Source organism: Onychostruthus taczanowskii, unplaced genomic scaffold (assembly GCF_017590055.1).
Source record: "Onychostruthus taczanowskii isolate IOZ18803 unplaced genomic scaffold, ASM1759005v1 scaffold11, whole genome shotgun sequence".
NCBI lineage: Eukaryota > Metazoa > Chordata > Aves > Passeriformes > Passeridae > Onychostruthus > Onychostruthus taczanowskii.
Window position 1 is genome coordinate 16519060 of NW_024497629.1, and position 16516 is coordinate 16535575.

Here is a 16516-nt window from a genome sequence, read left to right on the forward strand (position 1 = left end):
TGGAGGTTTTATACTGTGACACTACCAAGCAGTCAATTCTCCAAGGAAAGGTTACAAGAAGGAGTTTAATGTGATGGTGTACGGATTACATCTTGAAAAAGTTGAAAACAGTGGTCCCTGAGGCTTTTCAGCCTTTCTATAGAGCATGGTAAATCTTGAATGTATAACTGAAAATATTTAGTTTCAGATTGTTCCTAATTTGTTTGGACAAGAGCTTTTATTAGTGTAAATGCTGTGGAGGCATAAGTGCTATAGATATCTTTTTAAAAATTTGCCGATATCAATGCATATGTAATACTAATACCACACCATGAGTAAAAACCAGATGAAGTGTTTATATAGACAAAGCAGTCTGCAGGGGGGAAAATGACAACTGCCCTTCCCAAACAAAAAAGCCCATTGTCTGATCAAAATCATACATGTCTGTATGAAGGGACATAAGAGTGAGAGTCAGTAACATAGACAGATTTGCAGTTTAGACAATTTTCAGAATGGTTATCTATACAAATCAGAAGTGGCCTCACAGATTTCAATACATCCTGAAGTTCCATTTGTGCTTATGTCTTCATGTGCCTGTAAACCATCTTCAGTTCCTCACAACAGTATCCTGTTTCACACACACACACACACACACACACACACACACACACACACACCAGAGAAACTGAAAAATCTTTACTGGTTGACAGTGGGAATTCAAACCTCAACTATGGGTTCAAGAGTCCAAAATAAATATTTGGGGAATCTTTGTAGCATTGATCTGCTCTCCACAACATTACATTCAAGTTGACCAAGTTTCCTATTCCTATACATAGTTAAGGACATCATATACATATCTCAATGCAAAAAATAGTGCAGTTACAGATCTTACCAAAAAGTAAATGCATTTTTACTTTAAAATATTACAAAGCCAGAGCTGGATATTCACTACTATGCCTTTCAAAAGCAAATTCCACATTGAGCTGGGGGATGGAGAATGCATCCATCAAATACTTGGTTTTACAGCTGGGTGTTCCAATACTTTGCGCTGATGTTCTTTTAAAAATTCCTTTTTTTCAGCTCATTTTCCCCAGAATTGCTTTAGTCTTCTCTGGAAGAGAATGGAGCCTCTCTAGAGAGACCAGGCTCACAGTTTGAAAAGCACTACTTTGGAGAAAAAAAAAAAGACTTTAAAAGAGACAAACACTCTTAGTCCAACAGGAGTAGGCCTTAAACAGAGTGGTAACTTTGTGTGATGTAGTTATAGCAATTATTTTGACAAAGTGATAGCAGCAAACAGAAGGTACATAAAGTGTTTTGAGGTTTATTTATTTTTTTTAAAACAAAATCCTGAGCTGTAGATGTGAGAGTCCTTTTATTGTCTGTATCTAATTTAAGAACAGAAATGTTTTCCCTTTGTTATTTCCATTAATCTGAATGATACCTCTGTGCATAAGCCTGGTTATGTACATTTAGTTTGAGGCAATTAGGTGGCAATGAAGGTGTTGTATTTGGTTATCTAAACACATCCAGGAAATTACCTTGAAAACATGTACTGGAACAACGCTAGGCATTGAGCAGTAGGTCTTTCTACTGAATATATGTTCTACTGAATATAGGTTGTCCACAGATCTTATGTCACAGCAGAAATGTCTTCTACTCTTTTTTTCTTGAATTTTAGTCTGAATTGAGTCTAAATCTACTATTTGTTCTATACCAGTATGAATTTTTACAGAAATTACACTGATGTGTTTTGTCTTTCAAGAAAATCAATAGGGGTTTTTATGTTTGCTTTTGCTACAATATATCATATCAGAATTAGCAAATGGCTCTATAAACAAGCCCATCTTAACATGCATAGCTGAACACGGTGCCGTCTGTCTTGTTGAAGCATAATTGCTATGATAGGGTAGCTTCTGGGAAAGCGGTTCCTTTAAATGACTCCAGACTAATTTCCCTTGATGTTTAAAGCACAATGAATAGGGAAGAATTCCCCAAATGTTTTCCAAAACACTCAGGTCCATCAATCAGAATAAATCAGTCCAAAGAAATGTGTAGAACTGCACCTCAAGTCTACCACAGTGAATGATGATGAATGTTCATTTTCATCCTTCCTTGTTCCTTAAAAAAGTTACAGAAAATTCCACAGCAACAAAGGGTTTCCATTTCATTTCATAACGAGGAACAATGTGGAAAGCAACCCACCTGTCATTTTACTGAAAGATATGGGAACGCCTGTGGCAACACCTCCAGAAATTCAGCACTTGTTTCTTTTTTCACTTATAAAATCCCAAAAACCAAGCAAAACCTGGGTGATTTCCTTTTACAGTGACCAAATTACTTGACAGCAAGGGGCTGGTAATACAGAGTTCTGAGAATCTAGTAATTAAAATTATTTAATGTGCTTCTGAAACCTTGGGTCTTTATGTTACTAAGGAAGGAGGTTTTTTCACTCTCTAAAGCATTAACGTAATTTCAGCCTCAGGATTACATTTGACTAAATATAGATACCTGTGCTCAATTGCCTGGGAAGGTAAATGGGAAGGAATTATGTCAACTGTCCCCGATGGTTCCCTTTCAACCTGTTGTTTGACTTCAATATTAAGTCAGTCTTTAGCCTTTAAGTGGGTGTGTTGCTGCTTCACATTAAGCAGGTATAATTACATTCTGCAGAGCAGCATCAGAGGCATTGCCCAAGCGTTCCTGGCAAAGCCTTTGTATGTAAGCAAAACACGTCGGATCGTCGCTGAATAACCATGATCCAGCCTCCAGCTTTTCGTATGTGCTGTCAGCCATGAAAAGAAAACACTTAAATGTCAAACGACATAACCGGCTACAGTGTATTTAACAAATGAGTCGCGGGTGTCGGCCCGCCCCGGGAGCGGCGTGGCCGCGGCAGCAGCTGCCCCTCGCCCCTCGCCCCGCGCCCCGGGCCCCGAGCGCGGCTCCCGGAGCAGCTCCGCCGCCGACCCGCAGCTCCCGCCGGGCCGGGCCGTGCCCGGGGCAGCGCCGGGGCGTGCGCGGGCGGGGACCGGGGAAGGAGGCACCTGAGGGGTGGGGGTGGTGATGCTGGAAGTTTGGGTAGGGCAGCCACGCCGAGAAGCCCTCGTCCGCCCCGGGCTGCGTGCGCTGCCCGGCACAGCCCCATCTCCAGGAGCCGCGGATTCACAGCCCAGGAGAGCCGTGCGCCTTCCTCGCCCCGCTCCTTCCCACAGAGGCAGCCGGGTGGCGTTGCCCGGTGGACCTCGGCAGCGGGAGGATCCGGGAAGAGGAGGGATGCTATCGGGCTGGTGTGCAGCCACAGCCGCTCTCCGGACCGGGCAAAGCTCCTACCCGGTTCCCGGTGGCCGGGCTGGCCTTCTATCGCCCCTTCCTGCAGATCACGGCCGGAGGCTATCGGAGGGAAGGCACCTGCCGTGCCACCCAGGCTTGCGAGGGAACTCGGCCGTGGGCACCCGCAGGACGGGGAAGGTTCCAGCCTCGCCCGCCAACCCGGGGGCCGCGGTATCCCTGCTTCCCCCCTCTTCAGCCGCCCCCGCACCGAAAAGAGCAGCGAGAAAAATAAAATGGTGGGAACGATGTAAAGCGCCTTGGAAGGGTTAAGGGAGACTCAGACAGTGCAAACCGCAAGGGGAACCGTCATCCCGGAGGCAGGCAGAACAATCGGGAGCGAGGTGGGAGATGACAGAGGCTGTATCGGGGACAGGTGCTCAGCTGCGAGCTGCCTCACTCCCTCCCTCTCTCTCACACACACACAGGCTCGCGTCTCTCCCAGCATGAAAAAGCGCAGGGCTAATGAGAGGCGAAGTGAATAATGGGGAAGTTGTTGTCTCCAGCGATGAGGCAAGTAATGGGGCTGAGGCCAGCACTGAAGTTGTGTAACCAAATTCTCCACCGTCACCCCTCGTTTCTCCACCCTCCCCCATTGATTTTAAGGAGAAGCCCAGCTGAGGTTGGGAGACTCTCTCCACCGCACACCCAGCAGAGAGGAGTCCTTTTCCCTCAGGCACGGGCAGGCAGCTGGCGGAGGTGTCCCCGGCGCCGCATCCCCGCCTCCGCGCAACTTGCGGGGAGCGGAGCCGGCTGAAAGCAGGCGGAGGCGGCTCTCCGCGACCACCCACTCCGCGCTCCCCCTCGAGCACGGCAAAAGCCGGGGAGGAGGGAGGAGGGGAGATCCAAACTTGCCAGCCCGGGGATTGTCCCTCACACGGCAGCGAGTGCCGTTTGTGCGTGCGCGGAGAGCGAAGTGTTCCCAAACTCCGGCACTGCCCAGGCGGCTGGATGCGCACGGTTCCGCTCGCGGCGTCGCAGCGGCTGCTGCCCAACTCCAGGGGGCTGATATATATTCTCCCGTGGGAAGTGACCGGCCGAGAGCAGAGCCCTAGGGGAACACCGGCGGGAGGTGGGAGGCAGGGAGAAGGGAGACCGGGCTCGAGGAGCCTGCTGTTTGCCGGCGCAGAAACGAAGCGAGGGAGAGAGCTCAACCGAGCGGCAGAGATTTAGCTGAGGGGTTATGAGTGCCGTAACCACAGCCTACACGAATGCAATGCAAGAAACCCGAATCTTACCCTGAGCTGCAGTGAGGAGCCCCGCGCAGAGAACCAGCAGAGACTTGAATTTCCTCCACGCAGTCATGTCTGCAGTTATTCCACACACACACACACTCACACAAAACCCCCGGCGGCTCTTCTCGGCTGCGACCGTGTCCTCCGAGCGGCAGCGGGGCTAAGGACAGCGCCAAATAACCACCACAGGGCGAGGAGAGGCGGAGAGGAGCGGTCCGGGTCCCGAGCGCCGCGCAGCGCCCGGCGCCTCCTGCAGGACTGCGCGGGCGGCTCGCTCCGCTCTGCTCACAGACAGCATCAGTCCCGCGCCGCGGCGGGGCTGCGCTGCTCAGCGCCCGCGGAGCCCCGGCGCCGCCGGCCCGCCGCCCGCCCAGGGGAGGGAGGGCACCGGGGGAGGGAGGGGAGGCACGCCCGGGGCCGCGGGCGGCGAGGCATGCACGGCCGCCGGCGGGGAGAGCCGGGCAGCGGCGGCGTCGGCAGGAGAGGGATGCGGAGAGTGCGAGGAAGAGGAGGAGGAGAGGGAGGAGGAGGAGGAGGAGAAGGAGAGAAGAGGGAGGGAGGGATCGCGGCGAGAGTAGCGCAGGCAGCGCAGCGGAGCGGCTGCCAGCCACACGAGCAGCCGCCGCCGCCGGACTCAACCATCACTTCCCACGGAGAGGGGAAGGGGCCGGCGCTGTGCAGCCGGCGCTCGCCGCTCCCGCAGCCTCTCCGCGCCGCCGGACGGCCCCGCACGGCCTCCCGGGGCGGCCGCGGCCTCGCCCCCCGCCCCGGCCGCGGCCCCGGGGGGCTGCTGCCGGCCGCCGAAAGGGCCCAGGGGAGCGGTGGCTTTCCCCGGGCCCGGTGTCCCCCGGTGCGGAGGAGGGTAGTGGCTGCAGGGCTACACCTGCCCGGGAGGTTTCTGCCGCGATTCCCCGGTGTCCTGTCCCCAGCTCTGCCTGCGGTTCGCCTCCGCCAGCCACACGCGGGGTCCGAGAGGTGCGGGTGCTGGGGTCCTTCGTCCTAGGTGAAATTACCCTCTGCTTTTGTCCCCGCTCTTGAGGTCCAAAAATGTGCCCTGCTCGTTCCTTCTAAGTTGTTCATCAGAAAAAGCTGTTGTTCCTGAGGGAAAGGAGACGAGCCAATATCTCCTTGCAGAACACTGCTTTGTCTTTATGTTGCCATTCTCGAGAGCTCTTGTTGCCAAGAGGAATTTCTGCCATTAACAATCATTTCCAAAAGTAAAGAAAAACCAATCAAAATATGACGTGGCAGTATGCACCAGAGGCTTCCCCACCACCAGCCTGGAGCAGGCAGGCTTGGTTCCTTGAGCCCGAGGGAAAGGAAATGGTAACCCAAGGTTGTCATGTCACAGGTCCCTATGCTCCATGATCCCAGCAAGGGTTTCTGTGCCAGGCCTACCTTAAAATGCATGGCAAAAACATGCCTTTCAATCCAATATGAATTGTCACCATCACTGCACGCTGGGCCTGACTCCATAATTAATGCTTACCTATATCTGTAATTAAACGACAAAGGCTCAGAGGAAGGAAAGACAGAAACACAAACCCCTTTGGAAAGGTAGTTTCAAGGTTGTAATTATTCACTTACAATGAGTTTTCTTTCGTGGGGAAATATGCAAAGTTGTTTTCTCGTAAGTTGCATGAAGGTGGTGAATGGGCACTGAACGAGGCAGGCTGACTTTGTAATAAGCTTATATTTATGTAAAAACGTTGTGGTTCTCACTCAAGGAAAAAAAAAAAAAAATTTAAAAAGCAGAGCCAGGCAGGATGGCGAGCCAGACGTGGCATTGCTGCCATCTCGTGGCAAGCGCTCCCTCCCTGCCGGGCCAGGCCTGCAGCCCCTTCACTGCCTTCCCCGACAGCTCCCAAACCCACTGCCCTCCAGACACTTCCACAGAAGGGATCTGGTTTTATTCATTCATCCGTATTTTAAGAACACCTTCGGGACTCATTTTTTTTTTCCATTCGTGAAAGTAAAATGGTGCTAATACTTGTTAGTACCAGACGTCATGTAGCCAAGCTGCTGTGCAGAATTCCCCAGTCAGAGCTGCTCAGGCTCCTCCACTTATCCTTGTCAGAGGACTGGGGGGAGTTTGCTAAAGATTGTGAGAAGGATGGAAATTGGCACCAAACTTAAGCGGAGACTTACTTTCTGTCATCCAGTAGTCAGAAGCTCAGATTTTTTTTTAAATGAGCAATTGTTTGCATTGCATCTGGCCCAATAATTTTTTTGTTTTGTTTTGGTGTATTGTCTGTTAAGCTGGGATAATTGAAAAATCATAAACACCATTTATAGCTGCCTGCATATAGCTGAAAGCAGTATGATAGTATAATTTCTTGCTGTGCTGTTTCAGTAAGCACTCCTGAGAAGTTGCTGTTTAATCCTACTCATGGCAGATTTTGCCAAAGCTCCAGTATGATATAATATGTGCATTCTTGATCTTGACTCACACAGCATAGATTTACTGTATCCAAGGCCTTCTGTTCTTCGGAGGATTTTTGGGGCCTCATTGAGCTTTTGGGACCCAATTCCTTATCTTTTGAGCTACACAAGTGTTAATTTCTTCCCTTCATAGCACCTAGATAAGGTAAAATAACTAAGCGTCATGATCAGTATGATTGCAAAAGATGCCTTCTCTCCTTTCTTACATCCTGTGACAATAAACCATAATGCATAAATGTTGTCAGCCTTTAGCATGTTACTGTTAGCCTGAGATAGAGCCTTACTGAGATAAACAAGATAGCACACACCCTCACCCCGAGAAGATTTCAGCCTCTCAACAGACTCAAGTAGCTCTCACAGTGACTTTTACAAATGCTGTGTGGTATAATTTTTTTTTTTTTTTTTTTTTTTCCCAAAGCCAAGAAATCCAGAAGATGACTCTGGAACTGAAGCAGGGCATTCCAGGAGGAGTCTCCACCAACCTGACTTGAGTTCAGTGTGGAACTGCAGTACCTAAACATGGTAATTACAGAATATGATCTAACCTAATGACTGTAATCTCTCTGTTATATATTAAGTAGCTAATGTACTACCATAAAATCCACAAATTTATGAGTTTGAACAGAGGCAATATTTCTTTCTATTCCCTATAGACAGTATGGGGAGTGTATATGTCAAGACTATTTGTACTAATCAGGGTGATTTAAAAGTAACTTGACAAGGATTTATTTTCAGTTGAGAGCTTGTCCTTTTGTTCCTCTGTGCCATATAAAACAAAGGTCTGAAAGGTTAGATTTCCTCTTTTATTTTAATTTTTTTCAGCTTGCTATGTTAATAATATTGAATCCATATTTCCATGTTGTCATTTTATGGGGAAGAAACATCTTTCTGTAAGGTGCAAGAATATTTGCACCTATCCAAGAAAAACTACTAATTCAGAGCATATTTGAAAATATACCACATACTTATTAAAAAGGGATGTTTGTAGGAACCCATAGCCACAATATGTACTTGCCACTGGGCACAGAAGTCTGTAGCTTTCTGCCAGAAGATTATTGTGAAGTTCAAAATGTGAAACCTAAAAAATTCAAAATATTATACTGGGAAAAAATCTATAAGGAGATAGTCTTCAGCAAAACAAAGATTTAGTGTGAGGAAGTCAGAAAGTAGAACAGTGTTCTCCATGAGCAACTTCATCCAAATGGTTTTTTGTCACATAAGCTCTTTAGTTGTGAGCAAAAGCAGAGACCAGAGTTCCAAATACTCTCTCTTAACACATTCTCTTTTCAAGAACTCTGTTTTCAGACTTGAAACATTTAATGACTTCTTTAGTCACAACAGTCTTCTAGGCTGGAACAATGAAAAAAATATTTATATGTACATATGTTCCTAACCCAAATTTGTTATACCATAAAGAATAAAAAGGAGGCCATGCCACCCACATTCTGTCTACAGTCAAAAAATTTGTTTCTTGGGCTTAGATTGGACTCTGCTTTCTCTTTGTGGTAATATTTTGTTGAAACAAGAATCTCCTGTTAGACTGACAATAACAACGACATCTGCAATATCAGCTACAACCACATCATTGTTTTATATACTGCCAGCAGAGGCCAATAAATGCAACTATCAATAACCTTCTAAGATGGGGAAAGAAGGAGAAAACAGAGAAAAGGTGGTTACAGTTTGTCGGGCAGGATACTTCCAGTGAATATTGGTCAGCAAAGAGGATATCATGATGGTGTTGTTCAAGAGGGCCCCTGGGTGGCCTGCTCCTGCTCTGCTATATTGTATTCCCTGTGGAATGCTTAGTTTAGGCGGAAGAGTTGGCAAAATATTACACTGGGAAAATGTAAGTTGCCTGTTTTAAAGTTCTGTCAAGCATTACTTAGCTCCTCAGGGGCAGGCTCTAACACACTTTCTTTTCAAAGAACCTACGCTGGTCCCATCTGTCCTTAAGGTGACATTAATTATTCATGTTAGGAAGATGAGACTTCTGAAAGATATTTCTGCCTTTGAGGGAAGGTGGAATTTCTAGGTAGTAGCCTTCAGGATGCCTGTGGGAGACAACATCAAAATTATTATTCCACTTAGGAACTGTTTATCAGAGGTTTAAACATTTTAGCTTTGGAGGGTTAACAGGGGAAAAGGGAACTTTGTTGTAGTAGTTCAAGGAAAAAAGATTATTTGTTTTCTTGTTAAGCATAGGAAGATCCTGCAAAACATAATGTATGACTATGCAAGGCTAATAACGTGGGTAACAGTAGCTAGGTGAATGGTCTAAACAGACGAGTCAGTATCTTGACAGTGAGTAAAATGTGACAGTGTCAGCAGGCTTTGAGAATGAAAAGTCGTAACTTCTGTCAAATGGAAGAGATATTGAAGAAGCAGAGAAGAGAGGCCATAAATAGCTCAGAAAACAATCTCTTTTTTTGGTAAAAATCTCGTTGGATATGGGAAGGGCAAGACTACATTTGTCAGATCTGGCAAGATCCTGCTTTGGTTGAGAGAGGATAGATGTTTGGTTGTGAGGAGACTTTGGTCATACTTGTCAGGAGGGCTCCATACCCAAGTGTACAGAATCTAGTTACTTCCCTTGAGCTGTCTGCCTGAGTGACCATGGAGCTGACTGATGTACAGCTATGCAGTGTTTTAATTATGAGCTCACATTGACTTATTAAGAAAGGATTTGGTTTAACATCTAGTGAACTGCTGCTAACTTGAGCAACCATGGTTATTCTATACTATTTTTTAAGCATTTCAAATAATTATGCTTTAACCTAGTACTCTTGGTGATGTTTCCTCATGCTAGGTTTTACATCTCATTTAGTCTTGCAACCCAGTTGCTAGAAAATAAAGATCTTCTTGTGTGTTAGGAGAAAGACTTAAGTTATGTCCTTGACTCACATTTTGAGCTAACTGTCTGAGAAAGAAAGCTTTAGTGTATAGGAAAGGATAGGCTTTCTGTTTGATTCATGATGCATTGGAAAGGATGGCTACATCTACATGAGGATATGTCAGAGAGGCAAGCTGAGATTTCAGTTTGGACATAAGGAGATTAGTCTGGAGTCGACTAGTATATCTGTGAGTCATTAGCAAACAGATGGTAGTCAAATTTGTATTTGCTGATGAGAAACAAGGTGTAGTGAGAAGAGAGAAGGAAAGCAAGGACAGAAAACCCACACAGTAACTTGAAGAGTGGATGAGAAATATGTTGTCAAATATACTACCTTAGCAATCAGGTGAAGTGGAAATTGATGAAGATGTGAACATACACTATTCTAAGAAGAGTTTTGTATTAGGTCCAAGTGGACAAAAATGGTTTCTTTCTAAACTTTAGTTCTGGTAGATTGAGTAAGCAATAGTTTCATAGGGCCCTGAAGAAGGGCAAGATTAAATCAGAGAAAATAAGTTGTTTCAAAGGGATTCCTAAGAGTGTTACAGTAGCTCTAATATTCTTCTTGTGTTCTCATTCTCCTTCCATAAAGAGTGAACTGATAGCTGAGATCTGAAAGTGAAATAGAAGGAAATGTAGGTAAAATCATATTGTTTCTAACATGGCAAAGATTAATCCACAAATAGAGGGGTAAGTTGTCAGAAGAGAGAAAAGAGGATAAGAAGAGTACCGGCCATGACAAAAATTGTGAGAAATTATGATACTGATCAAGAAAGAAGTCAGATGTCTGGGTGAAATTGAGGCATTGAAGCAGCTAAAGAAGTAAAACAAGGCAAACACAGAAGAAACTTTTGAGTCCATGGTCAGAAAAAAAAAAAAAAAAAAAAGGTAACAAGTTAATGGTTTGAGGAGGAAATAAAGAAGCATAAAGCTAAAGCAAGGTTAATCTTATGTAGGTGTTTAAAAATTGTTATAAGCGCCTCTTCTGGCTAGGATACTTGATGTTTTTATTCCTTATTAGATACTGCTCCTAATTGGGGTTTAGACCACTATTGTGGTAGTGGAAGCTTCATAAATAGAGAATAAAATATATTGAGATAAAAAAATCAAACATGTCAGCAAGAGCAGTTAGTCAAGTGTCTTGCATCTCTTTTTTCGTCGTACCTTGAGACTGCTTGGTTGAAATTAAATTCTGCCAGGTTGCCAGATGAAAGAGATTTCAAAGGTAGAATCAGTCCTTCAATCTTGACATTGAATGTTTTGCTTACCTTTTAATAGCAGGGTCTTCACAAGAAGTGTTAACGGGCATGAGAGGAAAATGGGGAGAATGCACATATAACCAAGTGTGCAATCATCCGTGCTTTAAAAATAATCACTATCAACAAATTACACTTAGACTCAAAGAGTCCTTGACTGAAGTGACTTAATCTCTAGAGATATATTCACTTTGGCAGTTGTTCCAAGAAATGAGTATGTATGGCTTATGCTAACTGAGCTTTTGGGTATGCTTCACCCACTCATAAGAGAAGGGTCCTGAGAAGATTTCTGTGATTTTTTATCAGGAAGATGTTGCTGCAGTTTCCTGAGTTCTGATGGTGGGTTCACTGGATGTGCTAAGCTGGAAAGTAGTAACTGTGACAGTCCCAATAGAACATCCGTGACACAAATTCACATTCATATTTATTTTCCCAATAGATGTTGCAGAAATATCTTCTGCCACACCTCAAAATATTTTTTCAGGTTCACCTATGTACCTCAATCACTTTATTTGTACCTATCCTCACTTGAGGGATCTTCTGATGTAGCAGTTCCTTACAGTGAGTGGTCTGGACAAGCCTGCAGAGGGAGACTGCTCAGGTGCTTGCCTGATTTCACAGCTAGTTATCTCCTTGTATTTACTGAAAAAGAATTTGATAGTCTGGTTTAAGCAACCTTGTGACAATGTCAAGGTTAAAATTGCTTATATGTCTCTAAACTGTTTCCTTAAATGTTTTTTCTTTTATGTGTTAATCTGCTTCTAAATCCTACTCCAATCTCATGGTGTGATAGCATTGAGGGTGTGCATATGCAGATACAGTGAAATGATTTCTTCTCTCTTTATGTATACTAACTTTTCATTGGTGGGGCAGTGGGGAAGAGGTTGATGACCCCTTTTTTTCAAAGGCAAACAGCCTTACAGTTACTCAGAATAACAGAGTAGACATGAATGCTTACTGCAATTATCCATCAAAACTTTGCTAACCTGAGCTAAATAGCAGACTTTTCACTGACTTCAGTGATGACAGGATTGTGTCCTTCATGAGTAATAAATCTAGGATTTTGGCTGAGTAGAAAGGAATTATAAAATCAAAGTATTGATTGCATTGAAGTTTCAGCTACAATGCAGCATTACTCAGAGTAGCTATGTATAAGTATAGGACAAGAATAACTTGGTCAAATTTTGCCCCTGTAAAAGAAGAATTTGAGGTGCTCTTCCTGCTGTAGCCCTTTATCAATAATATCTGCCTTCACAGGAAAAATCTGAGAGACCCATCAACAGAATAGAGTCATTAGGAAATTATCATGTACTCTCATTTCTCTACTTACATATTGACCAAGCTAGATGGGGACCATCTAAATCTTTGAAATGCAAACATTGCTAGCGTTGACCCCTCAGCATAACCTCAATTTTCTTCCCAAATATTGAATGGCTGACACTGGACAGTGATTGGCTTTGCTAATACCATTCAAAGATGGGGTTTTGAGAAAGAGCCTAACTGCTGCTTAAGTAAAGCTGGCAAAATGCCCTTCTGAAGATAGGCATAATGATATTCATAAATTATGAGATTAAGTATCTTCCTGCTTGCTTTAACCAGTCATGATTTTTTTTCATTTGGAGAGAAGGCAGAACCATGTTCTACCCTTCATGCATGAAACTAAGAGAGGTCTAGCCTTTTTTACTGAATTAATTTTTTGTTCTATGTCATCTCATTCCCTTCTTATACAGTATTTTAGCCAGCTGTTCTAAAACAGTGTTCCAGGCAGTGATGATCTGTTCTCCCTACTTAGTCCTTTACAGTTCATCTACTTTCTAAGTTGTCATTGCCTTTCCTTTCCTAACTTCTACATTAGAGTTCCTCTCTGTCCAAAAAAGATGCACAAGAGAGGCTTTTCTTCTTGAGAACATCAGTAAACTAGTCTGTCTGTGGGACTTCTACACACTAAGACAGAATAGAAAGAATCTGCTTCTCAGATTCACCTTTCCCTTTTCCTGTATAGAGTCTCTATGTCTCTGTTTCTAAAGAGCTTAACTCCCGGACTGCAGATCTGAAAAAAAAAAACAAAAAACAGATGAGTTCTGATTGAATTCAAGATAGCATCACTGTAATTTTTTCACATGGACAGATTTCTGATTACATTAGTTATCATCAGTTCTTTGCAGTACACACAGGTCCACAAGTCATGTTTACCTGGCATTGCCTTAAATCTTTGTCTATTCAGCCTTTCATAATATGGTAGTAAAATTTAGTGAAAGAAGATCAGAACAAGGATTTCCACCAGCATTTATTCTAAGCATGCAATAATTTCATGTCTTCAAATATTTTTCAAGGAAATGACTAAGTAATTGATCAGTTTAGAATTTTTTTTTAATATTTGTGGTGACTGTTAGAAAAAATCAAGAACTAGAAATTCTGAGTGTTGTTATCTGTGGTCCATGCTTCCTCATGGGAACATGAATCTTCTGAAAGAGGAAGCACAAGTTCTTCTAAGATTTTGGGAAGTAGATCAAAATTCATTTGATCCTCTAAAAAACACCACAGATTCTCATGGCAGTGTCCTAAAGTCAGTGTGAAATACATTAGTGTCTGGGAGGGAGCTGCCATATCATAGTGATTCTTAGGTCCATAAGATTGAAATGGATCACTTCATTATAGGCAGTTACTGAAAAAGTAATTGAAAAAGTAATGGAATATTGTCAGTTTAGAGTTTGTTGGAAATAAGTCTTTCAGTTTCCAAAGACATTAATGAAGTGATGTGGTGTGATAATTTTTTTCCCACAGGACCTTGGTTCTCAATCGTTTATTATTACCTTATTTTCATTTACAATATTCAGAAGTGGGTGATAAAGGTGTTAGTGTATTCCTAGTTCATAGTATGTGCAGGAGGCATTCACGTTGTTCCAGGTCCTGACATTCAGAGGTTTTGCTCCTGTGTATCAATGGAGACATGTAGAGATTAAGACCCATTTTGCCCAATTTTAGGATCCTAGATGAGAGACAGCAAGGATCCAGATAGTGTCTGATCACGATCTGTGAGTATGTTCTGTGTTTGCTGTAAAGGTACAGGAGGAATTATATACTAAAATTGGGTGGATGGCCTTGGTCCTTTTGTTAAGGGAATGAGTGACTGTGAGTGACTATCCCTAGTTATACATCCAAAGTGAGAGCATGTAGTTTGTCACCTCAGCTGGACTGCTGTGCTTTCCACAGCAGAAAAAAAGACTTTTGGAGGTGGGGGGTAGGGTATGATCCCCAGCACAGGAGGAGAGCAATTCCTGGTATCTTTTTCATTTTGCTTGTACACCAAAGAGTCTGTCAGTCATTGTCATTTATTCCATGGGCTTTAAAATGCAATCTATTTCAAAAAGAGAAAATGTTGTGGTTTTTTGTGAAATAAGTGATTTGCTTAAGGTCTGCAGTGAAAACAAGAACATGTAATACAGAGTCAGCACTGAGTTGGTTTGTTGTACTTAAAGCTTCTGGGGCAGATTTTCAAAGGCACAAGGGAGTTGGGAGCCAAACTCCCTTTGGTGTTCAGTGCATGTTCAGCATCTAGCTGCCTATTTCTGCTTTTGAAATGTTCTCCCACAGCAGTTGGTGGTCAAATTGTAATAGATAAACCAACAAAAAAACCTACAACAATCTCTCTTTTTCTCTGACTATTAAAAAAGAGACTTCTTCGAAGAATAAACTTTGTAAAACTGAAGAAGAAATATCAGTGGACCTCTGCTCACTGTGGGCTTTATTTGTGCCTTGAAGCGCTCACAAAGCCTGCATTAATGTTGAGAATTATTCAGACATATAAAGGGTATGTTGATTATATATTCTTGCAGTTGCTTGACATAGGTCTCTGTGAGAATCAGGCTCTAGGAGGGATTTCCATATGTTGCACCTTTAATCACAAGATTCATCTTTTTAAGGAAAATTCTGTTTATTGCAAGTGTAGTCCTTTTCTTACAGGCGTTTGTGGTAGGTTGAAACCTCCCTGGCTCAGTGCCACTGGCCAGCTTTTTCCAGAGGCACAACAGTGTAGGTTTGGATGCAGCACCACACAGCTCACATGCTCTGATCATCTCTCTTACCCATCACCAAAAAAAAGCTACAGTGCTCCTATCCCAGCCTTGAAAGGGCAGCTTCCACTTCCCCACTGCTACTCCCAAAAAGTAACTACAGCAGAATGCATTGTCTCTAAAGATAAACTAAGTGAGCTGTTACATTCAGATTTCACAGCCAGACCAAACCTCAAGGGCATGTAACCAGAAGAACCACCAATAATGAAACCTGAGATCTGACTTTAGGGTACAGCTGCCTTTCTCACTAACAAGACAGTGCTTGTGCAATTAGTCATACAGGGCAGATGCCACAGCAATGGTTCTGCACACCTGACTCTGCAAAGACACAGCCCCTTGCACTGCTCACTGGGGTTTGCCTCAGATCTATATGTCCAGTTTAGAGGCTGCATCACCTGTCACAATCAATTTTGATGATTACCTCTATTTTAAAAGTATGATAATATTTTGATACCTATTCACAACTAATTGATCTAAATTGATCTAAATTGATTTGTTTTCTTTGATTTTGTTTATACATAGGTCTGTAGACTACTTTTTAATGCGTATTTTCTCAGATACTTATTGGTCATATTGTGGGCCAACCATAATCAAACAATCTGGTCACCTAGGTTACATTTTTATATAACCTTGTCATGTCTGGACTATCCTAGTGGACATGTTTTTTTCAGATATGAACTAACGTTCTTCTAAGACACTGCACCTGAGTGATGGGGTTTTCCGATCATAATTCCAGGGAGCCTTAATATATTCATGCCAGCCTATATTCTTTAAAATTACAAGGATTCTTAGATTTTGTAGAAATCCAAGTTGCCAAATAATTATGAAAAAATGTATTTGTGTGTATCTTAAATAATTTTTTGTCTTATTGCTATTAATAATATTAATATCTCAAAAATATACCTAAATATGGAAATGTTTACAGTAATTATCAGAAATGTTTACTTCAATTTGTTTGAGTCTCTTCAATCTGCAAATAAGCCCCTCTCTATAACATCTATTCTAGATATTTCTTATATACTTGGAAAATGCAGTTATTTCCACAGCAGTGACCAAAAGGCTGGACCATCTGCAAGAAGGCTGGAGAGGAACTTTTGACAAGAAAATGTAGTGATAGGACAAGAGGGAAAAGCTTCAAACTGAAAGAGGGTGAGTGTTGAGTTTACAGGGGTCCCCAGGACAAGGCAAGAGATGAATCTGACTCCATGTTCTTAGAAGGCTGATTTATTATATTATGATATATATTATATTAAAGAATGCTGTACTAAAACTGTAGTAAAAGATAGAGAAAGGATACATCAGAAAGCT

General features: G+C 43.1%; 1 protein-coding gene across 1 annotated transcript in view; it reads right to left on the reverse strand.

Annotated features, from left to right (window-relative positions):
- The window catches only part of CSMD1 (CUB and Sushi multiple domains 1), a 1071386-nt gene extending 1066755 nt beyond the window's left edge, over positions 1–4631 (reverse strand). Inside the window, exon 1 of the mRNA XM_041420500.1 lies at positions 4548–4631. Within this exon, the coding sequence (XP_041276434.1) occupies positions 4548–4614 (67 nt within the window). The 5' untranslated portion in view covers positions 4615–4631. The remainder of the gene's footprint in view (positions 1–4547) is intronic.
- Between the last annotated feature and the right edge of the window lie 11885 nt (positions 4632–16516).